The sequence below is a fragment of the Grampus griseus genome, assembly GCF_964374135.1.
Source record: "Grampus griseus genome assembly, chromosome: 19".
NCBI lineage: Eukaryota > Metazoa > Chordata > Mammalia > Artiodactyla > Delphinidae > Grampus > Grampus griseus.
In genome coordinates this window covers 16,513,526-16,539,429 of record NC_139013.1, presented here as the reverse complement: position 1 = coordinate 16,539,429, position 25,904 = coordinate 16,513,526, and the positions used below count along the sequence as shown (strand labels likewise).

Sequence of the window (25,904 nt, the reverse complement as noted above, 5' to 3'; positions counted from 1 at the left end):
AGAGAGGAGGGCGGGGGCGGGGACGGGGCGGAGCGGAGCCGGGGACCTGCGCCTTAAAGCTCGCTGCGCTCGCCGGTCCTCCGCCTGCCGCGCGCCACCCGCCCAGCTTCCTCCTCCGTGCTCATCCCAGTCCGTGTTCTCTGCCGCTCTCGCCATGGCCGCGCTCACCCAGAACCCGCAGTTCAAGAAGCTGCAGGCATGGTACCACGAGCACGGCTCTGACCTCAACTTGCGCCGCCTTTTCGAAGGAGACAAGGACCGCTTTAACCGCTTCAGGTGCGCGCGCGGGGCCAGGGGCGGGGCGCGGACGTGCCGGACCCGGAGGCGGCGCGCGGGGTCCGGCTGTGCAGGGCCTGGGCCGGGAGGGCTGGGCGGCGGTCCCCGAGGGCCCCCGGCTGCGGATCTGGGCGCAGGCCCAGGCCGCGCTTCGTCCTTGACGCCTCCTTGAAGCAGGTTTCCGGGTGCTCGCCGGAGGTCTCGGCGCCCCGGCAGCTTCGTCATGAGGATTGGGCCTCTCTGCCGCTTCCCCTCCACGGGGACATTTCTCTCCCCTCCCCCTCCACCAGTCCCTGCCGTTTGAAGCAGGCCATCCCTCCGCCGTTGTGAGCAAGGGCCCTCGCCGACGCGGCAGGCTCAGAAGGGCTGCCCCCTTCCACTCGGTCCCGGCCGAGAGTGTGCTCGGGACCTTCTGCAGGGTGCGGTCAGGGTGGGACCGGCCCGGGGGATTTGCGGGGAGCCGCGATGGAAGGGTGGAGAGGTGGGGCCGTGATTCCTGCCCAGGAGGCTAGGTCCGGAGACCCATGAACGACCAGGAAAGGAGAAAATCTTGGGGGTCGGGAATGGTCACTGGCACAGGGGTTCGGGAGGGGAGGTCTGTGGCTCCAGACTGGAAGCCCCTGATGGCCAGCCCTGTCATTTGGGTCCTTCCCTGAGTAAGTTGAGTCGCAGAGTGGAAGCTCTGGGAGGGAATTGTCACTCTCTGGCCTAGGCAGGGGCAGCTCACCCAGCTCCGTCTTCTCATGCCCCAGCTCAGTTTTAGCAGAGGAAAGGCTCCTCACCAGGGGTCTGCGTCTTGCCCTGTGCTGCTGCTGCAGGTCGGCTTGGGGGGCGGACAGGTGACAGACGACACCACTGTGCTGGCCAGCTGAGGCTTGTTTGGATTTGGCACAGGGAGGATTTTTTTTTTGGAAGCATCTCTGATCAGGGATCAGGTTGGGGTGTGGTCAGCCGCTTCTGCCTTCTTTCTGCAGCTTGAACCTCAACACCAACCATGGGCATATTCTGTTGGATTACTCCAAGAACCTTGTGACGGAGGCTGTGATGCAGATGCTGGTGGACCTGGTAATGTTCTGCGTGGGGAGGCTTGACCCGTGACCCATGGTGTTGTGGACGAGCTGGGCTACTGACGTCCTCAGGTCCTTGAACATCTTTACTCACCCCTCTTAGTGGATCTCAGTAGCTGCCCCTGTGCCCCTGCCCCTGGCTCAGGTTCTGACCTGCATCCCAGGGGACTCAGTGCCTGATGTCTGAGCAGATCCTTCCCAGGCAGTGGGGGAGGGCACCAGTCTGCAGCCATTTGTCAGCCCCGCCGGGGGCTGCACCAAGCCTTGTGCTTGGGGCCTTGGACTCCTGGTGGCCAACGTGGGTGGGACCAGACCTCAGTGTATTCTCTTCTCAGGCCAAGTCCAGGGGTGTGGAGGCTGCTCGGGAACGCATGTTCAATGGTGAGAAGATCAACTTCACCGAGGTGAGCAGGCAGACTCCGTATACCCTCCACAGCCTCTTCCTTCCCTTTGGGGTTCGTCTGACTGTTAGCTGCATCACCCTGTGTCCGTACCCCTCCTCTTAGGCAATGCTTTTGCTTAACCAGGGGCCCGAAGGCCTATTTCCTTAAGCAAGTTGCACAGCCTTGGGGTGTGTCTTCCCCAAGACTGCAGTCTAGGTCTGGTGAGCGTGGAATGGCTCCCGGTGTCTGCCTGGGGACAGCCTCTCTCAAGGCTGCAGGGAGAGGGCTTCTCAAGGCCTGCTCAGAGAAGTTAACTCTGATCCTTGCTACAGGTTTTGTCAGTGAAAAGACGACTCATGTCAAAATCAACCTCCTCAGTGGGAGGAGTCATCAGGAAGCTGTGGCAAGGCCAGGCCTTGGCCACCCTGTGCCTGAATCGCCGTGGAACCCTGTAGGCATAAGAATCACTGAGCACTCAGTGTGTCATCCTCATGATGTTATTATCCTCGTTTTACACGTGAGGAACCTGTAACTCAGAGGTCAAGTCACTTATCCAGTGTCATTCTGTAAGTGGCAGAGCCACTACTCAAACACCCCTGTCTTTCACTGCTGGGCTAGGCTGAGAGACGGCAATCAAGGAGGGCTTCCTGGAGTGGTGCATTTGTCTACAGAATGTGGCACAGGAGTGAGGTTGGGCAGGGTGAAGGCAGTGTGGCATGAAGCCCTCCACCTTAGTGAGCCTCTCCCTGCGTTGGAGTCCTGAGATCATCCCTTCCTGTCCCCCTGGAGTCTCAGACCTGTTTCTTTCAAGGACTCATCTGCTGCCTCCAGCTTGATGGGACTGTTGCTCTCACTTGCTAAGGCCAGCCGCCTGGAGCCTATCACAGACTTAGGGTCTGGTTTGGTTTCCAGTAGTGGGTGTGATGGGATGCTTGGTGAGGGAAGCTTGAGTTGCCTGTTTTGCTCCACTTCCAAAGGGCCAGGGACACTTTTCAAAAGGAGCCAACGAACACCGTGTACTTTCACCAGAAAGATGAGACTGGGCTTCATGAGCCTGGGTCCTCTGTAGCCAGTCATTGCTTGTCTCTGACCTGTGTTGTCACCAGTGTGCCTTTGCTCATTCTTTGTTCAGCTTTCCTTGACTTTTCACGCCCTGAACATCTGTGGGTCGTTGGGGCCTGTCCCAGGCCTGTTCCGGTCTCCCTCCCCTTGCGACTGTCTGCAGCACGTAAGGGAGCAGCACACGCCTTGCCTTCCCTCTAGGACCTGGAGCGGCCCCTATTTGCATGAGCACGCAGTGGGTTTTGAGTATGAGACCATGGTACTAGCAGACCTTAGGGCCTGCGTGTCCAGTGGATAAAGGGCTGAGCTGACTCTTGGGGCCACACTGCATCATGCCCAGCTGGGAGTGTGGCTGCCCTGGGGTGGAGGCCTTCACGCGCTGACTCTCGTCCCCAGGATCGGGCAGTGCTGCACGTGGCCCTTCGGAACCGGTCAAACACACCCATTTTGGTGGATGGCAAGGATGTGATGCCAGAGGTCAACAGGGTCCTGGAGAAGATAAAGTCTTTCTGCCACGTAAGCAGCTGCTGGGCTGGACTTCCCCTTGGCCGTGTGTGTGTGCTTGTATTTGGGAATCTGGGGATCCTGATGGGCCGCCCTTCCACGCTCCTTGGAGAGGACCCCAGCCCTCAATGCAGCCTGAGGTGGCGGTGGTCTCTGTGACAGCTAGCCATGGAGCCTCTGCTAAGGCAGGAATTTCCCTGACCCTGTTCTCAGGGAACCCACCACTGGCAGCAGTAGAGCAGCCTCCTTCCTGAGCTCTAACGCCTGTGGGCTCACGGTGACAGTCTGGCCCGGACAGAGTTCTGAAAAGAAAAGTGAGGCCCCTGAGGGATGGGATAGTCGGGGAGAGACTTGCTTTTTCTGACCTCTTTAGTCATGTGCCCTTATTGCCTAGTCTAGAACCAGACGAGATTTAAAATGGAACATTTTCTTGACCACACCCCAGCCAACTCTCCAGAGGCAGCTTTTATAATGTTTACTGTAAATCTTCCAGAAGTTTCCTATGCATGTACTAGCATGTCTGTCGTCTCTTCTTTGAAACACGGGCACACGTATACACACACATGCAGCTTGTCCCTGTGTCAGCATTAATGCACACAACTGTGCTTCCTTTTCCTGTGTGGGGGTGTAGGGGTTGCCTCAGAGACCAGCTAGAGATTTCCCCACATCGCCTGCCATTGCCTCAGTGTCTACCCCACGGTGATTCTGCAAGAGTTGGTGGATGTCTTCAAGCATGGAGTGCAAGGGTGATGTCTGTGGGCTGGACGGTTTGTGTGGCCGTGTGCATGTCTGTACGTGTGGGTCACGCATGTCTGTACACGTGCTCTGGGAGTGATGATCTAGGCTCTAGTCAGCTGGTCCCTGAGAGCAGCGTCCCCCACGTGTGGCTGGTCATCTTCAGACCTGAAACGGCAGGAGGTGATCTGGGCATCCGTCCTAGAGGCTAGGCAGGCAAGTGAGTGGGACTTTGCAGGGTGAGGAAGGCTTAGGATCCTGATGAGAATCTGGATTCCAGAATGTCCCTTAAGAGTGGTTGGTGTTTGTGATGGGCTTTGGATGGGATGTAGGGTTGGGTGTTTCCAGACATCTGCTGTGAGTGGCAGGACTGATGTGTCTCGGAAGCAGGGTGCCCTGTTTGGTCAGCCCTTGTGTGCTCGGGCATGCCATGTGGAGAGTGTGTGGCACTGGTCGTCTGGGAAGCTGTTTCCAGGAAAGCCCTCCCTTATAGCTGGCTGCTGGATACCTGACTCAGACTGATGGGCTATTTATAGTGCAGAATAGCTGCTGAATAGCAGCAATTCCATGGTAAGGAACACTCCCCATGGCTGTGCTCTCAGGAGTTCGCCAAGATTGGGTGAGGATGTTCACCATGACCTTGATTGTCACGGCAAAAACCGAAAACAGCCTGACCTCATTTATCAGAGGATTGACCAGTAAAGTCAGTGTATGTTCATAAACCGTAGTCCTGGGTGCCATTAGGAATTAGGGAGCTACAGTTGCATTGACCTGCTGTGCTGTTCAGGATATGCTGTGAAGTTGAAAAAGGAAGTTGCAGAACGGGTGTGCTTTTGTAAGACCCCCTATCTGGTTAAATAAAGGGTATATGTAGTAATAGTAAAGATACACAAAGTTCCCCTCTAGGCTGCTTCATTATAACAAAACTCATGGTGAGATTGATTGTTGAAAAGCTGAGCAACTTATTTTCTTTCTGTATTGATGGAAAATTGCTCATGGCAGGTGATGATTATCTAAAAGAAATAAAGTTACTGGGTCTTACTGGTTTGGGGAAAGCCACGTATACTAGTTTCCTATCGGTGCGTAACAAATAACTCCAGAATCGAGCAGCTGGAAACAGCAGTCAGCGTTTCTGTTGACTGGTTCTGGCTCAGGTCTCATAAGGTGGTAGTCAAGATGTTGGCCCAAGGTTACATTCATCTGAAGGCTTGATGGGGGTTGGAGGATCTGCACTCAAGATGGCTCACTAGCAATTAGTGCTGACATTTGGGAGGCTTTAGTTCCTTACCTTGTGGACCTCTCTACAGGTTGAATGTCCTCATGACAAGGTAGCTGATTTTTCCCAGAGTGACTGATCCAAGAGAGAGCAAGGCAGAGTGCCTCAACGTCTTTTAATACCTTGAGGTAGCATCAGAAGTTACTCTTTCATTTCTGTAATAGCCTGTTGGTTGTACAGGTCAATTCTGATCAAAGTGGGAAGAGACTACACAAGGACATGAATGCAGTGCCAGGAGGTGAGGATAGCTGGGAACCATCTTAGAATTTGGTTATCATAGTCTCCCTTCTGGCTCCCAGTGATTCATCATGTTCCTTCCACATGCAAAATACCCTGTTCTCTTTCTCTTAAGCCATATGCCATTACCATATCAGCTAGAAGTGAAGAACCTCATAATCTAAATTAGATACAGATATATCTGTATTTTCTTTAATACAACTTAAATACAGTTCCTTTTGATCTGAAGATACGTGAATTAAGTAGACAAGTTATTTATCCCCTACACACCCAACATACAATGGTGAGATAGGCATAGGATAACTGTTATAGGATAATTCCTTTTCAAAAAGGAAGGAAAGTGGAAGGCACACAGGAAACATTGGTCCAAAGCAGTTCTGAAATTGAGCAGGACACATGTTGGCAATTGCTTGGTTAGGACTCAAGGCCTGGGAATTGTTCCTCAAGGCTTTTGGCTTTGCCCTTAGTCATCCTTTTTACATGAAAGGTAGTCTGTGTTTGTAATTGCCTAGTTTTTTCAGCCTGCTTACTGCCTATAGAAATGTAGGTTTTTAAAGATCTCTTTTCTGGGACTTCCCTGGCGGTTCAGCGGTTAAGACTCTGCACTTCCAATGCAGGAGTGCGCAGGTTTGATCCCTGGTTGGGGAACTAAGATCACACATACACACACCACGGCCTAAAACATAAAAAATATTAAAGATCTCTTTTCCTTTTAAATTTTTATTATTATTATTTTTTTTGGCCATGCTGCATGGCATGTGGAATCTTAGTTCTCAGACCAGGGATCAAACCTGCGCCCTCCTGCATTGGAAGTGCGAGTCTTAACCACTGGACCACCAGGGAAGTCCCAGAGATCTCTTTTCCTTTTGTAATATCTCTGTCACTTTCAGTCCAGGCTGGTAGTGTTTCTGACAATTCAGTTATCTTAAAAACTTTGTGAGTCTCCTGTGAAGCTTACTGGGGGTGGTGGGTTCACTCCATTAGACAAAAGCTATACCCACAAATTTTTTCAAGATAAGTCCTTTCCTACAATTGCTTCTAAGACCACAGAGACAGTACTTTTAAGCTTTTTGGAAGCCTTACCTTCAGCCAAAATGTTCTCTGTGTTACCACCTTAGTTCTTTCTGAGGTCTTAACAAAGGATTTTACAGCTATATTCTCTGCTTTACTTCTTGAAGCTTTTCTTACAGGGCCCTGGATTTGAACTTTGCCGAAGATCCATCTCCTAATTTCAGCATCAGTTATTTTCTGGAGAGGCTGGGAATTTTCAAATCCAGCGATTCCTGGCTTCTTTTTGTTTAAAAGTTCTTCATTAAGCTTGTTTCTCTCCTCTTGTATTTTATTGTAAGCAGTAAGAAGCCAGGTAGTTCCTATAACACAGCCTGAAAATCTCTATAGCTAGATCATCCAGATCATAATAGATACATCTTTTACTTTCCCCTTTAATGCAGGCAACAGTGTTATTAAATTTTCTTTCACTACATAACAAGGATTCTTTTTCCTACAATTTTCAGTAGTGTTTTCTTCCCACTTCTTTAAACCTGTACCAGCAGCCCCCTCGAGGACCATTAAACCTCTGCTAACAGTCTCTTCCAATGTTTTTTAGGCTTTCACTAACTCTCCTCAAGGCTCTTTTAGCTTTTACCCATATTTTTATTTTTTTATTTCAAAAAAAATATTTATTTATTTATTTTGGCTCTGCCGGATCTTAGTTGCGGCACATGGGATCTTTTTAGTTGCGGCATGCGGGATCTTAGTTGTGGCATGTGGACTTCTTAGTTGTGACATGCAGACTCTTAGTTGCAACATGCATGTGGGATCTAGTTCACCAACCAGGGATTGAACCCGGGCCCCCTGCATTGGGAGCACGGAGTCTTACCCATTGGACCAGGGAAGTCCCTACCCATATTTTTAGATTTTTGTTATGGTAATACTCTACTTGTGGCACCAAAGTCTGCATTAGTTATTTGTCATTATATAACACATTCCACCCAAACTTGGCTTAAAATAGCAGTAAACATTTACTATCTCACACGGTTTCTGTGGATCAGAAATTGAGGCTTAACTGGTTGGTCTTGGTTTGGGGTCTCTCTTGAGGTTGTACTCAAGATGTCGGCCAGGGCTGTAGTTATCTGAAGGTTTGCTGGGTTCTCGAGGATTCTCTTCCAAGGCAGTTCCTATTCGTGGATGGTGAGTTGGCATTGGCTGTTGGAAGAAGGCCTCTGTTCCTCACCACACTGGCTTCTTCATAAAACCGAGTCTTCTCATAACATAGTAGATGGCTTCCCCAAGAGTGAGCTATCCAAGAGAGCAAGGCAGAAGCTGCATGGTCTTTCCTGACCCAGCTTCTGAAGTCACACTCCATCATCTCTGCAGTGTCCTAATGGGTGCATAGTGAGCCCTGTACAGCGTGGGGGACCCTATAGGGATGTGAATACTGGGAGGCAAGAATCCCTGGGGTCCATGTGGAGCTTGGCTGCGTGTATGTCATTTCTGTCCCTGGCACAGACCAGTCACAGTAGTTGACATTCCACATCTCTTGGCCTCTGTCATGTTAGGTTCTGCTGAAAGTTTGCTCTTGTTTTGCAGATTCTGACAATGTTGCTGTGAGGTGGGGATGTCACCCCGCTTATTAATGATGAGAAAAAGGGTCTAGTTGGGGCTGAGTGTGGCAAGGATGTGACACTGTGTCTCAGTAGGCCTGTGATAGGGCCTGGAGGTCGGGACTGAGGTGTAAGGATACAGAAGTAATGATGCATTTGAGCAGCAGTTTATACTCAGGGATCTGGGCTGATTACATCTCCCTGCTCTGTGCCAGCGTGTCCGGAGCGGTGAATGGAAGGGGTACTCAGGCAAGTCCATCACGGATGTCATCAACATCGGCATTGGCGGCTCTGACCTGGTAAGGAGGGGGCTGCCTTGGGATGGGGGAGGAGGGGTCCCATCCAGGGCCTTGGTTTCTCCAGAGATGGGACCTGGCTGTTCTCACCTCTCGTGGGCCCCGGAATCTTGTTTTCTGATGCTGCGTCTCCCCACAGGGACCCCTCATGGTGACTGAAGCCCTCAAGCCATACTCTTCAGAAGGTCCCCGGGTCTGGTTTGTCTCCAACATCGATGGGACCCACATTGCCAAAACACTGGCCGCCCTGAAGCCTGAGTCCTCCCTGTTCATCATCGCCTCCAAGGTACGGCCCTCAGACCCGGCCTGACTCCCAACCCTGTGTGTGTTGGGGTGCGAGGGGGGGTGGATGCTTTGCCACTGCCCTGGACTCTCCCAGCTGCTCTGAATGAGCCATGCTTTGTGGATCAGGTGGGCACAGCTGCCCTCAGACTCTTCCTTATCTGGTGGCAAAAACAGTTTACCTGATGAAAGCCCGGACTGGTCCGTATGAGCCTTCATCTTAGGCATACCCACTCACTTCAGTGAATGTGCGCTCAGCCTGGGACCGTTCCCATCTTTCTCAGAGATCTGTCTCTAATGTCTGCTCCTTTCTGATCCCAGAGCCATGCCCAGATGATGTAAGCATTTTGTTTTTTGTCATCTATGCCCTGTTTACTCGTATCCATGCACATTAAATATTAAGAATTCCATCTGAGTTCTGAGATACAGCCTAGTCTGGGCTGAAGGGAGCCCCAGGTGTGTCCACAGCTGCTCCTGGAGGATGCTCTGGCCTTTGACCTGTGGTGGGGTGGCGGGGGCGGAGGGTGGGCTCTGGGCAGGTGGAGGTGTAGCTCTTAGGAGCGTTTCCCCTTTCTCTGTCTGTGAAGTCCTGGAATCACAGGATGACGTTGCTACTTCCAGGACCCTGCCCCAGACACAGTCACTGATCGTGGCTTTGTGGACATGTGGGTGGAGGTGATGGGGAGTGGCTCACACCTGCATGCACTGCTCCGTGTGCTAACTGGGCACCCACACGGTCTCCGCTGCTGAGCTCTGGCTCTGGGCCGTACCGACCTTGGCTGGGGACCGACTCCTGTACTCTCTGCCTGCAGACCTTCACCACCCAGGAGACCATCACCAACGCGGAGACAGCAAAGGAGTGGTTTCTCCTGTCGGCCAAGGATGTGAGTGCTGGGTGGGCAGTGGGCAGTGTGCGGGCTGGGAAGGACAGGGTGGGCCTGCCCGTCAGCCTGCGTGGCCACGCTTAGCCCTGTAGCCCTATTTCCCCTGAAGTTGGCAGCAGGAGGCATCCTTTCTGGTTAAGATATTTGGCTTTGGGACTTCCCTGATGGTCCAGTGGGTAAGGCTCTGTGCTCCCAATGCGTGGGGCCCCGGTTCGATCCCTGGTCGGGGAACTAGATCCCGCATGCATGCCGCAACGAAGATCCTGCATGTTGCAACTAAGACCCCGTGCAGCCAAAATAAATAAATATTTAGAAAAAAAAAAAAAAGATATTTGGCTTTGCCAGCCCAGACAAGCCAAATGTGGCAGATGCTGCTCTAACTGCTGAGGGCCGTTTCCTTAAGGCCACTGGCCCTGTGGAATCCTCTCTACCCCTGGCCCCTCCAGCTTTACAGCGGAGACACCCTGGGCCTTGTGCGCCTGTGAGGTAGGCTGGGCTGCCTGGCCTCTGACCCCTCTGTCCTCTCCATCTTGACATGGGGCTCCTCCGACAGCCTCCGAACCAAGGACTGGGAGCAGTGGGTCCCCCCCGGGGCCTTCGTTTCTCCAGAGATGGCAGGGTTGCTGCCCCTGGGGGGCCCCTGGATGGGTGTGGTATAACTTGGCTCATCTCTTGCAGCCTTCCGCAGTCTCGAAGCACTTTGTGGCCCTGTCTACCAACACTGTAAGTGCCCATGAGGGTTCCCATACTACCTCCCTGGGAGGGCCCAGGCCAGGTCAGGGTCATGGCCTTTCCGAATACATCAGCTGAGGTGTGTTTCACAGGTTCAGGGGTCTTGGCTCAGCTGGTGGGGTAGAAGGGTTGGTTGCCTGTGAGGGATGTGAGTTGCAAACCATCCTTACCTTTTCTGCAAGGCAGACAAACCTCTGCTGCTCCAGCAGGGGGCTTGCAGTCAGTGGGATCACATTAACCCCACCCATCTCCCGGGCCTGGCTGATGGCCACAACATTCCACACATGTGACCTCCCCTGGCCTCTGCCACTGGCCTCTCCCCAGATGGGATATGCTGGGTACGGGTGGGGGATGCATCCCATTTCTCACATAAGGACATTAAGCCCCAATGAAGGGATGTGACTTGTCACCCAGTGATTGCATGAGTCAGTGATGCCGGGATTAGAACACGGGACTAGAACGTGGTTACCCACCTGCCAGTTCCTCCTGGCCCCGGCTTGTGCAAGGTGGGGTCAGGGGCGTGTCAGCGGGCAGGACGGGGCTGTGCTGTAGGGGTCGCGAGGAAGGCAGACCTGGCTGAGCACTTGCTGTGTGGTGGGCTTTGTGCTGGGCAGTCTGAGCCGGAACCACACCCGGGTCCTCCTGACTCCACTCCTTCCGTGTCACCCCCACCCCCACCCATGCCTGCAGTGCTGACTTGCCTGTGGGGGGAGACAGAAGGACATCTTAAGGCTGGCCAACCACAGTGCCACTGTCCACCTTCTGCGGGTAGAGCTCAGACTGGTCAGTGGGGCGTCTCCTGTGGGGTCTAGGCAAGGGTTGCTAACCCTGTCTGCCCAGGGGATAGAATAGGATCTCTCATTCCCTGAAGGCTTCCTGGGGTGCGGTCACCATCCCAGTATTGGAAGGGCTGGGCAGGTGTCCGGGCTGTATGTTTCCTGGCCTGGGAGGTTGCCCCTGCCCGTGCTCAGTTGTTTCCCAGAGGTCCCAGGGGGTCTGGTCCAGGAGATGGTCTTGCAGAACAGTGTGTGGGCCAGGTCCTCAGGGTGGCTGCGCAGCCCCTTTCAGCAGGAGGGGTTTGTAAGCACTGGGCCACGGGTGTGCTGGACGTGAGCTGGCCTGGCATCTGGCTCTGGGGGTGGGTGGCTCCTGGTCCCGCCTGGACTCGCAGGTGGCTGCAGCGCAGCCCCAGTGGTGGCACGACTCTTCATGCCCTGGAGCCGCTAACATGTTCCTGTGCCGCTAACCCAGGCTTCCTTCCTTCTCTTTCCCTTTGCCCTTTTTAGGCCAAAGTGAAGGAGTTTGGGATTGACCCTCAAAACATGTTCGAGTTCTGGGATGTAAGTAAAGGCAACTTCCCCGTGGTGGGTGAATCATGTGTCCTTTGCCAGGTCAAGCCGCAGATGAGGGGCCCATAAGGTCAGGTCGATATTTATTGAGCACCTGCTGCATGCCTGCAGCAGGCAGGAGGCCCTCAGAGAGGCTTGTGGGGCAGGAGCAGCTTCGCTCAGTCAGGATGAGGGCTCCACTCCCACCGAGGGCGGGCTTGCAAGGCCAGGGTGACATTCCCCTGGGCGGGGTAACCGGAGCCACCCCTGTCCCCCTCACTAAGCTGAGGTTGTGAGTTATTCTCAGTGATGACCTTTCTCTGAACTACAGCCGCAACCTGTAAAGACCAAAGGGCAGGGTGAGGCGGGAGGTGTGACTGGGCAGGCCTGGAAAGGAGCTGCAGGGGCAGCTGGAGGGTGGCAGAGAGGAGGTGCCTGGGTGGGGCCCCGCTGGGCAGCTCGCAAAGCCAGCGTTGCTGAGTGGCAGAGCTGCGGGCCACTCTAGTGACAGGCGGTCACGCAGACTCATCTCTGCTAGAGCCACAGCTGGTGCCAAGCAGTGAGCAGGAGCTCTCCTTGCAGCTTGCCTGAGTGCAGCGGTGGTGTGAGAAGGGCTCGGGTCGCAGAATGCAGGGAAGGCTCGGGGGGCAGAGATGCGGTGCAGGGCGTGGCGTGGGTGCCTTAAATGCAGTGGGTGTGGCCCTAACACGTGACTTCGGCAGGTGTACCTAAGAGGGCATCGTCCGGTTGGGGATTTTCCCAGTGGGGCTGCTTCCAGGCCTTTATACTGGAAGCTCTCTGCTTGGCGGCAGCATCTGAAGATGTAACTTCCTTTGAAAGCTCTAAAGGCCTGGAGTCTGGGAGAGGATTCCGCCCTCACGCCCTAAGGCATCTTTTGTGTGTCATGAGTTAACCTCTTTCTAGAATGGGACTAGTTATGTACCATCCTTGGAAGAATTGAGAAGAGTCACTCAAATCCTTTTCTGCGTCCTGTGGCTCAGATGAGGAACCCCGCTCGAGAGAGACTGTGCAGCTTCTAACAAATGTTGCATGCCTGTTAAACGAGGGGAGGTACCACCCTCCTCCTCTGCGGGATCTGGAGCCTGAGCAGGTGGTGGTCAGGGACACGTGGGGGCTCCTGCTAGCCAAGGAGCCCAGCGCAGCGGGGCTGTGTCGCAGCCTGGCTCGTCATTGCCTGTAACCACCCAGCCTGCAGAGATGAGTGGGGGTGTGGCTTAGAGACAGACCTGGGTCTCCCAGGTAAGGCCTAGGAATGACAGCTGGGCACAAGAACATGGGGCTGGGGCTGGCTAGTGAGGCCCGAGTGGCCAGGGTGGGCACAGTGGAGGCCTTTGCGGCCAGTCCAGACATAACCTGGAAGGACCTGCCTGGGTCGCTAAGGATGTATATTGGTGAATTGAGAAGGTGACATCTGAGGAGCCAGGGACAGGAACAGGTGAAATTTCTGGACCCAGGGTCTCAGGTGAGACAGAGGAGTCACAGTAGATACAGGGATGTTGCTCTCGCTCTGAGGTAAGATCTGAAGAGTCCAGTCTGGCGTAGGTACGTGTAAGCGGTGAGGCCTGGTCAGCTGTGGCCAGCCACGGGGCAGCCTTGTGTGTCGGGATCAGGCAGTCAGCACGCATTACCGGAGAGCTAATTTTGGCCGGTGATGTCTGAAGAGGAGCCAGGACAGGTACAGGTGGTATCTGAAGAGGAGGCACCAGGACAGGTAAAGGTACAGGTGAGGTCTGTGAATTCTGGAAGAATTCAGATATTTATTCTATCAAGTGGAGTCTGAGGAGCCAAAATTAGGTACATGTTCTTTTTTTTTTTTTTAATTTATTTTTGGCTGCGTTGGGTCTTCGGTGCTGCACGCGGGTTTTCTCTAGTTGTGGCGAGCGGGAGCTAGTCTTCGTTGCGGTGCGCGGGCTTCTCACTGTGGTGGCTTCTCTTGTTGTGGAGCATGGGCTCTAGGCGCGCGGGCTTCGGTAATTGTGGCACGCGGGCTCAGTAGTTGTGGCGCACGGGCTTAGTTGCTCTGCAGCACGTGGGATCTTCCCGAACCAGGGCTCGAACCCGTGTCCCCTGCATTGGCAGGCGGATTCTTAACCACTGCACCACCAGGGAAGCACGTCGCTAAGGTGCATTGTGAGAGGCTTATGGTAGACAAAGGTCTAGAGACAAATGTCTCTAGAAGTGTCAGCGGCCCAAGTCACTCAGACACTGTTTGGCACCAGTGGGCTCTCGCCAGGCTTCCCTCAGGCTGAGATGAGCAGCCAGGGATCTGTCAGGTCTCTGGGAAGAGTCTGTTCAGGTTAGGTTTGTATAGTGGGGTCTGCCGGCATGGTCTGTAAAGCCACGTCTGCTTGAGGTCTCAGAAGCTGGACAGACAAGGTGTGTATAACTAGGTGTCTTAGGGGAGGCCTGAGGAGCCAAGATCAGGCACATCTGGACAGAAGTGTGTTGGTCAGGTAAGGACACGAAAACCAAAGGTAGGCAGAGACACAGCTGAGTCTGACAGGTGGGACTAGAAATCCACCATCGGGTCCGGGTCAGAACTGTGTCCTCAGGTGTTGTCCAAGCAGTTCTGGTGATGCTCAGGGCGATGGTCCTGGAGATGGTCCTGCGTCCCCTGGGAAAGGACTGAAAAGCTGGAGTCGGGCAAAGAGATGGAGCGCTGCTTCCATCCATCTGGAAGGTTCATGAATTCTGCGTCTGTCTCAGGTACACAGAGCAGGTCTGTCAGGTAAGGTTTGAGGAGTTGAGGTGAGATACAGGTTTGTACTTTTGGTTCTTGAACAGGTGAGGTCTGAGCTGCTGAGGTCAGTCCCTGGTTTGTATTCCAGATTTGAGGAGCTGAGGTTCAGCACTGGTAGATAGAACTGAGTTTCTCAGGTAAAATCTGTAAAGCCAAAGGTAAGCCAGAAGTAGGTTGAAAAGCCATGTTTAGGTTCATTAAACTCTGTCGCACAGTTGAGGTCAGGCACAGGTAGGTAGAACAGATCTGTCAGGTGAGCCCTGAGGAGCCAAGGTTGGGTTCATCTAGAAAGACCTGGATCTCTTAGATGATCTCTGAGAATATGAAGTGAAGACAGGTGGATAGAGGTAGGTGTCTCAGGTGAGATCTTGGGAGCTGGGACTGGGCACAGGTGAGTAGATCTGCATCTCCCAGGTAAGGTCAGGATAGGTAGGTAGAACTGCATCTCTGCCTGTCTGGTAGAGATGTCTTACGAAGTTGTAGAGTTGTGGCCAGGCACAGGTATGTGGAATTGAGTTTCTCAGGTAAGGTCTGTGGAGTTTGCATCTGGTACAGGTTTTATCCTTGGGTCTGTCAGGGTGAGTTAAGCACAGGTGGGTAGAGCACGGTCTGTCAGGTAAAGTCTGTGGAGCAAGTTCAGGAAACTGGGTCTGTCCAGTGAAATCTCAGAAGTCACAGCCAAGTCCAGGTAAGAAGAACCAAATGTCTTAGATGACGTTTGGCGAGCTGAGATGAGGTACATGTAAGCAGAGCTAGCCTGCCGGGGCAGTCTCAGGAGCCAGGAACAAGCACAGGTAGGCAGAGGTGGCTCACCATGTGCAGTTTGAGGATCCAAGGTCGTGCACAGGTAGGCAGAGCTGGCCGTCCAGCTGCAGTCTCAGAAGCCAGGCTCAGTCACAGGTAGAACTGACTTGCCACATGTGGTCTTAGGTAAGCAGAGCTGGTCCACCAGGTACAGTGTAAGGTGCCAGGTTGGTAGAATTGGTCTTCTGGGTATCGTCTGAGGAGCCAGGGTCAAGCACAGGTAAGCAGAGCTGGTCTGCTAGATATGGTCTGAGGAGCCAGGGTCATGTACAGGTGGGTAGAGCTGGTCCGCTAGGTACAGCACGAGGAGCCAGGGTCATGTACAGGTAGGCAGAATTGGTCCGTTGGGGATGGTCTGAGGATCCAGAGTCAAACACAGGTGGGCAGAGCTCGTCCACTAGGTATGGTCTGAGGACCCAGGGTCAAGTACACGTAGGTAGAGCTGGCCCACTAGGTGCAATCTCAGGACCCAGGGTCATGTACAGGTAGGCAGAGCTGGTCCGCTAGGTATGGTCTGAGGAGCCAGGGTCATGTACAGGTGGGTAGAGCTGGTCCGCTAGGTATGGTCTGAGGAGCCAGGGTCATGTACAGGTGGGTAGAGCTGGTCCGCTAGGTATGGTCTGAGGATCCAGTGTCAAGCACAGGTAGGCAGAGCTGGTCTGTCAGGTATGGTCTGAGGGTCCAGAGTTGTGTACAGGTAGGAAGAGCTGGTCCACTAGGTCTAGTCTGAGGAGCCAGGGTCATGTACAGGTAGGCAGAACTGGTCTTTCAGGTATGGTCTGAGGGTCCAGAGTTGTGTACAGGTAGGAAGAGCTGGTCTACTAGCTATGGTCCGAGGATCCAGGGTCAAGCACAGGTAGGCAGAGTGGGTCCACTAAGTATGTTTTAAGGATCCAGGGTCATGTACAGGTAGGCAGAGCTGTTTGGCTAGGTATGGTCTGAGGATCCAGTGTCAAGCACAGGTAGGCAGAGCTGGTCTGTCAGGTATGGTCTGAGGGTCCAGAGTTGTGTACAGGTAGGCAGAGCTGGTCCACTAGGTCTAGTCTGAGGAGCCAGGGTCATGTACAGGTAGGCAGAACTGGTCTTTCAGGTATGGTCTGAGGGTCCAGAGTTGTGTACAGGTAGGAAGAGCTGGTCTACTAGCTATGGTCCGAGGATCCAGGGTCAAGCACAGGTAGGCAGAGTGGGTCCACTAAGTATGTTTTAAGGATCCAGGGTCATGTACAGGTAGGCAGAGCTGTTTGGCTAGGTATGGTCTGAGGATCCAGTGTCAAGCACAGGTAGGCAGAGCTGGTCTGTCAGGTATGGTCTGAGGGTCCAGAGTTGTGTACAGGTAGGCAGAGCTGGTCCACTAGGTCTAGTCTGAGGAGCCAGGGTCATGTACAGGTAGGCAGAACTGGTCTTTCAGGTATGGTCTGAGGGTCCAGAGTTGTGTACAGGTAGGAAGAGCTGGTCTACTAGCTATGGTCCGAGGATCCAGGGTCAAGCACAGGTAGGCAGAGTGGGTCCACTAAGTATGTTTTAAGGATCCAGGGTCATGTACAGGTAGGCAGAGCTGTTTGGCTAGGTATGGTCTGAGGATCCAGTGTCAAGCACAGGTAGGCAGAGCTGGTCTGTCAGGTATGGTCTGAGGGTCCAGAGTTGTGTACAGGTAGGCAGAGCTGGTCCACTAGGTCTAGTCTGAGGAGCCAGGGTCATGTACAGGTAGGCAGAACTGGTCTTTCAGGTATGGTCTGAGGGTCCAGAGTTGTGTACAGGTAGGAAGAGCTGGTCTACTAGCTATGGTCCGAGGATCCAGGGTCAAGCACAGGTAGGCAGAGTGGGTCCACTAAGTATGTTTTAAGGATCCAGGGTCATGTACAGGTAGGCAGAGCTGGTCTACTAGCTATGGTCCGAGGATCCAGGGTCAAGCACAGGTAGGCAGAGTGGGTCCACTAAGTATGTTTTAAGGATCCAGGCTCATGTACAGGTAGGCAGAGCTGTTTGGCTAGGTATGGTCTGAGGATCCAGGGTCAAGCACAGGTAGGCAGAGCTGGTCCACTGGGTATGGACTGAGGACCCAGGGTCAAGCACAGGTAGGCAGAGCTATTCTGCTAGTTAGGTTCTAAGGATCCTGGGTCATGTACAGGTAAGCAGAGCTGGCTGGGTAGGTATGGTCTGAGGACACAGGGTCACATACAGGTAGATAGAGCTGGTCTGTTAGGTACAGCATAAGAAGCCAGGGTCATGTACAGGTAGGCAGAGCTGGTCCGCTAGGTATGGTCTGAGGACCCAGAGTCAAGCACAGGGAGGCAGAGCTCGTCCACTAGTTATGGTCAGAGGAGACAGAGTCATGCACAGGTAAGCAGAGCTGGTCCACCAGGTACAGTCTCAGGACCCAGGGTCAAGTACAGGTAGGCAGAGCTGGTCCATAAGGTATGGTCTGGAATCTGGAGTCAAATACAGGTAGGCAGAGCTGTCTGACTAGGTATGGTCCAGGGATCCAGGTTTAAGCACAGGTAGGCAGAGCTGGTCCACTAGGTGTGGTCCGAGGACCCAGGGTCAAGCACAGGTAGGCAGAGCTGGTCCACCAGGTATGGTCTGAGGATCCAAGGTCAAGCACAGCTAGGCAGAGCTGGTCCGCTAGGTATGGTCCAAGACTCCAGGGTCATGTACAGGTAGGCAGAGCTGTCTGATGAGGTATGGTCTGAGGATCCAGGGTCAAGTACAGGTAGGCAGAGCTGTTTGGCTAGGTGTGGTCCAGGGATCCAGGTTCAAGCACAGGTAGGCAGAGTTGGTCCACTAGGTATGGTCCGAGGATCCAGGGTCATGTACAGGTAGGCAGAGTGGGTCCACTAAGTATGGTCTGAGGATCCAGGGTCATGTACGGGTAGGCAGAGCTGTCCACTAGGTATGGTCGGAGGAATCAGAGTCATGTACAAGTAGGCAGAGCTGGCCCAGCAAATGTGGTCTGAGCAGCCTGGGTCAGAGGCAGGTAGGCAAAGCCTGTCTGCCAGGTATAGTCTTGAGGAGACCTAAGGAGTTACGGTTGAACACAGGTAGGTAGACTTAGCTCTTTCAGGTGTTGGATTCAGGCGAAGGTATGTACCCTTGGTCTTTTGGTGATGCCTGAAAGACCAGGGTTAAGCCTGGGTTGGTAGAGCGGCCTCAATTCAGGCCCACAGCACTGGGGTCTTCTGCAGGTAGGCGGGACTCTGCGGGGCTCATAGCGGATACGCAGCCTCTAAGTTAGACATGAGTAGGTGGATGTGGCTCCTCGCAAGCAAGGACTTTGGGGCCAGCTGTATGTATGCTTGGGTCTCGCAGGTGACATGCTTGGAGCATGAGGTACACTGACCCAGGTCCTAGGAGTTAGGTCTGGGGTTAATCCCAAGTAGGTAGAAGCACATCTCTTGGTGGGGTCTGCTGAGCACAGATATGCAGAGATGTTTGCATCTGATGAGGCTGGAGGCTCCTTACTGAGGTGTTGGTGCCCAGGCCAAGCAGGGGTTGATAGTGTTGGATCTGTTTGTGAGATGTGGAAAGCCGAGTGAGACACAGACGGTAGACCTGGCTGTCTCACGTTAGGCCTGGGAGCCGAGATCAGGCCCGTGGAGAGAGAGCTGGACCCCTTGGGAAGGCGTGAGGAGTCTGAGTGTTGGGCTCAGGGAGGGGGGCCTGGGTCTGTCAGTTGAGATGTGAGGGGTCAAGGTTAGGCACAGACAGGTATGTGAAGCCCGGGTGATTAGCTGAGCTGTCTGGAGCCTGCCTCTGACAGGCGTATAACCCTGTGGTCTGAGGTACTGGAGTTGAACACAAGTAGGTAGAGTTGACCTCCCAGGTGAAGCCATTGCATGCATACCCAGGGCTGCTATGTGGACCTGGCTTTGTCCGTGAGTCCGTGGATCAGGGTCACATGGACAGAGATATAAACACGATCTTAGGTGGGTTTTTGTCCCCCGGTTCAGGTACAAATTGGCATCCCCGGGCTTGTTAGATGAAACGAATGGGGCAGGATCTAGCCTAGAAATACGTAATTGGTATGACGGGTAAGGCCTGAGAAGGTGGGTCAGACACAGGTGGGACCCTCAGTGGTAGGCTCAGGCACGGTCAGGTGGGTAGAGTGGACTCTCATCGAGGGAAAGGCAGAGTCATCGTAGGTATGTGTACCTGGGTCTACCTGGGGAGGTGTGCGGAGCCCTTGGGTTCAGGTAGGAGAGGTAGAACGAGCTGAGCCATGTCAGCCGGCTGTTCTTAGCACCCTGGTCAGGTGTGATGGGCAGAGCTCAGGGTGTTGCAGAGGCCTGAGGATCTGTAACCAGTCCAAGGTGTGGTCTGTCACTTTGGGATCTAGCTGGCAGGGTCTGAATTAATCAAGTGGGGAAAGAGATTGGATTATACCTGGTTGGAGAAGGTGAGGTCTGAGGCTCTGGGGCAGGTGAGGCACAGAACAGGGAACTGACTGCAGAGCGACATCTCTAAGGCGTGGTGTGAGACCCACTGCAGGTGAAGGTGAGGTCTAAGGACCTGTGTCCGCAGCTTGAGGTCTCAGAGGCTCAAATCGGACACTAGCTTTGCTGGGCCCTCCCAAAACAAAAGTGAAGTCTGAGAACCTGACCTCAGTCAAGGGCAGCAGCCTGGAATCTGTTGGTCTGAGTGCTGGCTGTCTGCTCAGGCCAGTTTCTGGATTTGAGTCTATTGGGTGAGATCTGAGAGCCAGTGTCAGGCATGGTGTGGTCTGTGGGACTGTGACAGTCAGGTAAGGTTCCGCCAAACCCAGACCCTTTCTAGGTAAAGAGCCCCATCATTCATCTTATTATCCAAGCCATAAACATCTGGGCCACATTTGATTCTGTCATTCTTCCAATTCATCCTTTTTTTTTTTTTTTCCAATTCATCCTTTTTAATTGAACCTCCTGAATCAGTGGTCTGCATCCCTGCCGCCCCCATTCAGGGTAGCATCATTCTGTGGACGACCACTGGGGCTCCTAGATGGTTTCCTGCTTCCATTCGCTCCTCACCCACAGACTTCTTGGTTCTCCAGCCTTGCCTCTCAGCTTCTACCCTCCAGTTCTCACTCCTTCCTTCATCTTCTAGGTTGTGCTACACTTCTTCCTGCCCAGCCTGTCTCGTCAGGCTTTCAGGATAGAATTAAGCCTTAATGCCCCAAGGCATCCATTGGATGTAATGAATTAGCATCTCTCTTTTGCCTTTAGAAGGGTGCTGGCCTTGGACCAACCTTGGTAGTACTGAGAAATTGAGTCACTCAAAGCATTTTCCGTGGGGCTTAATTCTCTCACTGTTGAGAAAGGCTGCTCTTGCTGCAGGACCTTTGCATATGCTGTTCTGGCTGCTGGAATCCTTCTCCTCCCTCTGTGCTTCCCTGGGTAACACTTACTCATTCTTCACATCCAGGCTCAAGCACCCTCAGAGTCCTTTTATTCTTGGTTTCCTTTCTCCCAAGCACTTTATCTCATCTTCACATTTATTGGCATGATTGTTTCATTTATATCTTTCCCCCCCGTGGATTGTTTGTATTGCCTATGCTAGGAACATGGTAGGTGTTCCATAAACAGTTGTTAGGAAGACGTGACTGGAGATCTGAGGATTCTGAAGGTAAAGTGGAGTCTGCAGTGTGGCACGAGAAGGCACAGTGTGAATGGTAGACCTCAGTGTGTCTTGGGCTGAGGCTGAAGGTCAGTCAAGCCTAGGTATGAGCCACTGGGCCTGTCAGTGTCCCAGGAGGCAGGGCTAGGTACAGCTAGGAGGTGCTGGGTCTGTCAGTACAGCCTGAGGAATCGGGAATGGGCACAGGTATGAGGCACTGGATCTCTCATTGTCAGAAGTGGCAAGGCCAGGCCCAGGTATGAGACACTGGGTTTATCAGTATCTGAGGAGCAGGGGCCAAGGCCAGGTAGGAGGTGCTGGGTCTTTCATTGTTCAAGGAAGTATGCGTGGGCACAGGTATGAGGCGCTGGGTCTCTTAGTGTTTCAAGAGGCTGGACACAGGTACGAGTCATTGGGTCTGTCGGTGTCCTTGGAGGCACAACCAGACACAGGTATGGGATTCTGACTTGTCAGTGTCCAAGGAGGTGGGCTAGGCGCTGGGTCTGTTGGTGCCTGGGGAGGCCGGACCTGGCACAGGTATGAGGCGCCGGTTCTGTCGGTGTCTGAGGTGGTGGGGTCAGCCACGGTAAGATCTTTGGTTGAGTCTCGTGGCTCTGGTCAGTCCCTCGTGTAGTCTCTGCCCTGTTGGTCGGCCCAGCAGTTGCCGGCGCCTGGCCTGCTGTCTTGCTTCCCAGAGGTGGGTTGGCCCCAGGGCCGCAGAGCTTCACCTGTAGCAGAGCATGGTTCTCAGGGGGCAAGTTTCGTGGCAGGAGGGAGGGGGGCGGGGTGTGCCAGCCCTTCCTCAGCGCCTTTTCCTGTCTCTCCTAGTGGGTGGGAGGCCGCTACTCGCTGTGGTCAGCCATCGGACTCTCCATTGCCCTGCACGTGGGTGAGTGTGCATGTTTGTGTTTCTGTCTCGGGAGACCGTGTTGCCGTCTGAAGTCGGGCTGGGGGCTCGTGTCCCTGAATACCTTCCCGTTCCCACAGGCCGCGGGCCTCTCTGCCCTTGGCTGGAACATTTCTTTCAGGTCAGGTGGGAAGGGCCGAGTTTCCTTGCGGGTTTGCAGGTTGGCCTTTCTCCCCGCCCCTCACAACTGCGGTCCTGCTCGCTCCTCCACACCAGGTGGCCCTAGAGCTGCCTCTGTGCTCAGGGCTGACTCTGATTAGAGGGGCTTTCTACAGGCCCAAGTCCTCCCAGATCCTGTTTCTTCTGGCTCCCCCTCCAGCCTTTCCCCGGTTCCAGAAGAAGCTGTGTCCGCGTCCAGGAGGCCTAGGGCATGACCATTTCTGTTGACGCTGCTTTTGTGTTGCAGGATTTGATAACTTCGAGCAGCTGCTCTCAGGGGCTCACTGGATGGTAAGTGCTGAGGCGTGTGTTCTCTGCCAGACGCTGGCCAGAAGCTTGTGGTTGGTCCAGCTCCCTCCCCCTCGCCCTCACTCCTTCCCTCCTGGGAAGATGCTCAGCCCCCGCCCACCCCGTTCTCATTTCAGGACCAGCACTTCCGCACGACGCCCCTGGAGAAGAATGCCCCCGTCCTGCTGGCCCTGCTGGGCGTGTGGTACATCAACTGCTTTGGGTGTGAGACGCATGCCATGCTGCCCTACGACCAGTACCTGCACCGCTTTGCTGCCTACTTCCAGCAGGTACCAGCTGCCAGGCCATGCCTTGGGTTGGGGGGCCCATGAGCCTGGGTGCCCAGGTTCCTGCTCCTCCAGCGGCCTTTTCCTCCATTACCCTTGGGCATGTCCAAGGCCCCCCTGTGCTCCCCAGCTCATGGAGAATCTTTGTAACCAGGATCTGTGTCAGTTGAGTTTGGCTACCGTGGAGGGGCATGAGTGGCTATCATGGTGCCCTGGCCAGTCAGGCTCTGGCTTGGCTCAGGGCACGTGCCTCAGCCAGGTCACTTCTTTCTTGGACATCACCCGATAGGGTGGGCCACAGCCTGGGACCCCCATGGTTTGCACTGCCTTTGTCCCTCCAGAAAAGCAAGTTTACACCCAGTCTGTGGTGCCTCTTTGGGCTACTCACAGCCCTCTGCCCCTGGAATCTCCACAGCCCCCCTGGAGCAGCCCCTCTCCCAGTGGATCCTGTGACTGGAGGAGGGGCTGAGGCTCCCCAAGGCCCAGAGTCTAGTTGGGGTGATGGCCCTCAAAGGCTATACAGTCCGGATTCCAGCCTGCCTCTCCATTAAGAAATCAGTTGAAGATTTTGTGACCCGTTTCTGCTCTTAGGGAGGTCCTCCCTGGACCTCCGTATACACCTTCTGCTGGTCATGGGTCCTTCAGAGCGGTCGAAGCCAAAAAGCTTGTGAGCTGTGCCCTCCCAGATGAGGGGACATAAAAGAATCACGCCTGCCCATATCTCACATAGCCAGGGCAGGGCAGGCGTGCCTGGTGCATCCCAGGCTGGTTTTGGGCATGTGCATGAAGGAGAAAGACTTGCAGATCGATGACTGGGTTTCTGGCCCCATTCCAGGGTGACATGGAGTCCAATGGGAAGTACATCACCAAGTCCGGCACCCGTGTGGACCACCAGACGGGCCCCATTGTGTGGGGGGAGCCAGGGACCAATGGCCAGCACGCCTTCTACCAGCTCATCCACCAAGGTAGGGCCCATCTGGCCTGGGCAGGAGTGCAGCTGGGGACGGGGAGGGCACGCCAGGAAAGACTCCTCCATGAGGTCAGCCTTCTCCTGTAGGCCACATGGGTGGATCCCATGGGTGGGGATAGGCGCCTGGGTGACCACAGTGCCCTTCGCAGGTACCAAGATGATACCCTGTGACTTCCTCATCCCTGTTCAGACGCAGCACCCGATAAGGAAGGGTTTGCATCACAAGGTAAAAACCCTCTTCATGCTGTCTTAGGCGCACATGACACCTAGACCTCTTGAGACTGATGCATTAGTCAGCAGGACTAGTTTTCTGTTTCTGCCACCACAAACTTAGTGGCTTAAAGACAACACCCATTTATTATCGTGGTTTCTGTGGGTCCCAAGCCCATCATGGTCTGCTGGGTCTCTGCTCAGGTTCTCACAGGCTGAAGTCAAGGTGTCGGCAGGACCGTGTTCCCTTCCGGAGACTCTGGGGGGAAATCCTTTTCCTCATTCGTTCAGATTGTTGGCAGAATCCATTTCTATATGGTTGTAGGACCAAGACCTGGCTGCTTTGCTGGCAGCTGGGGGTCGTTCTCAGCTTCTAGAAACCCCCTTGACTCGGTCTCAGAACCAGCAAGGCTGGGTTGAACCCATCTGAAGCTTCGATTCTCTCCTGCATCTTCTTCTGTTGCATCTTTGTGGCTGACTCACTTGCCGTCCTCTTCTGTGATTTTTAAGGGCTATGTGATTACATTGGGCCCACCTGGATAATTTCCCTATCTTAAGGTCTGTAACCTTAGCTCTGTCTGCAGAATCCCTCTGTGCCATGCGATATAATACACACAGGCGTTAACAGCAGGGGGGCAAAGGTCAGGGAGCCAAGATCTTGCCTACCACAGCAGCAAAGGGGAAAAGCACCCAACTCCTGACCTGACAGAGTCCTTGAAGGGGACCGATCCTGCCTTTTCTTGGGTGTGCAGAGTAGCATGGGTTACTGTGGGCACAAGCTTTGGACGCGGGAGTCCTGGGTTTGAATTCTAATTCTTCCACTCTGTCCTTCTGGGATTCAGTGCTGCTGACTTGAGGAAACTGAGGCTCAACTAGAAAAGAGATGATGCCTCTCCCCCCTCAGGATCTTAAAAAATAGATGTTGGTAAAGTTCTTAACAGGGCCCTCGGCAAGTAGTACATAGTCCTCGAAGGGTAGTTATCATCGTTACCTACTTTCCAGTGTCAGCAGATGTGCTCTGGTGCCCCCCTTGCTCCAAGTAAGCTCCAGAGTCGGGGCAGGCAGCCTGACCCCGACCGCTGAGACTAACCCTGACTGGGCAGTGCCAGGCAGTCTTGTCCATCTGCCTGAAGCTCAGACAGTGCTTCAAGATGGTACTCGACGTCTCTCTCGTCAGATCCTCCTGGCCAACTTCTTGGCCCAGACTGAGGCCCTGATGCGGGGGAAGTCAACAGAGGAGGCCCGGAAGGAGCTACAGGCCGCAGGGAAGAGTCCAGAGGACTCTGAGAAGCTGTTGCCCCACAAGGTCAGCCCTTCTCCTGAAGTGGGCTTTGGGTGGCATCCTGGAATTGGAAGGATAAAGTTGTGTGGCCAGGGCAGGGGCTCGTGGAATGCCTTGCCTGCCTTGCACAGTAGGAGGGGCTGTCCTCACAGAGCTGCCCATCCCAGCCTCTGGCGCAGCGTGTGCTTCCCTTATGAGGAGTTAGGAATCACGACTAACTGGGGGACATTTCTGGGTGTTTTCTGAAGGTCTTTGAAGGAAATCGCCCAACCAACTCGATTGTGTTCACTAAACTCACGCCGTTCATTCTTGGAGCCTTGATTGGTAAGTGAGTGGGGAAGTCCCAGCTTCGGGTAGGTCGGACTGGGCTGGTAGAGCCCTAACGTGCTCCCTCCACAGCCATGTACGAGCACAAGATCTTCGTTCAGGGCATCATCTGGGACATCAACAGCTTTGACCAGTGGGGGTGAGTTGCTGGCTCAAGGGGAGGGTGGGGAATGCCTGTGAGCTGGCTGGTGGATTTCACTAGCAATGTTGGAAGCTTCCTCATACCATTCTTTCTCCTCGCCCTGGCAGAGTGGAGCTGGGAAAGCAGCTGGCTAAGAAAATTGAACCTGAGCTTGATGGCAGCAGCCCAGTGACTTCTCACGATTCTTCCACCAATGGGCTGATCAACTTCATCAAGCAGGAGCGTGAGGCTAGAAGCCAATAAACTCGTGCCCGGCAGTAGTCCCCGTTGTGACTGGTCCTTCTTGTCCCTCCTGCCCAGAGTCTGCACCGCATGGTCCTGCCCAGAGCACCCTCTGGTTTCGGGCTTGGACCACAAGCCCTTTGGCGGAAGCTGGTCTGGAATTGCCAGCCTCACCCTCTCCATGTCCAGGCCCCCTCTGTCTTACAGTTGGCTGAAGTGTTTCAGTGCAGCTGATTTTTCTGACCTGTGTTCATTGTTCATATACCAGGTAGAAAATAAAGATGCCACAAAGGA

The 25,904-nt window shown here is 54.1% G+C and overlaps 1 protein-coding gene across 1 annotated transcript; it reads left to right on the top strand.

The window, feature by feature from the left end:
• Positions 1-62: 62 nt before the first annotated feature.
• Positions 63-25,904, top strand: GPI (glucose-6-phosphate isomerase). Its single transcript, XM_082677511.1, has 18 exons — positions 63-276; positions 1,251-1,341; positions 1,679-1,747; positions 3,185-3,304; positions 8,359-8,442; positions 8,579-8,725; positions 9,534-9,605; positions 10,284-10,328; positions 11,624-11,677; positions 21,645-21,705; positions 22,130-22,173; positions 22,308-22,460; positions 23,293-23,422; positions 23,577-23,653; positions 24,815-24,943; positions 25,168-25,243; positions 25,319-25,385; positions 25,496-25,904. The coding sequence occupies exons 1-18, from the start codon at positions 155-157 to the stop codon at positions 25,629-25,631; spliced, it is 1,677 nt and encodes a 558-aa protein (XP_082533637.1). The 5' UTR covers positions 63-154; the 3' UTR covers positions 25,632-25,904.

Excerpts from the sequence above, each read along its gene's own strand:
- GPI (XM_082677511.1), top strand. The coding sequence starts at position 155 with ATGGCCGCGCTCACCCAGAACCCGCAGTTCAAGAAGCTGCAGGCATGG. Across the intron at positions 277-1,250 it reads GACCGCTTTAACCGCTTCAG|CTTGAACCTCAACACCAACC; the intron begins GTGCGCGCGCGG and ends TTCTTTCTGCAG. Across the intron at positions 25,244-25,318 it reads CATTCTTGGAGCCTTGATTG|CCATGTACGAGCACAAGATC; the intron begins GTAAGTGAGTGG and ends CTCCCTCCACAG.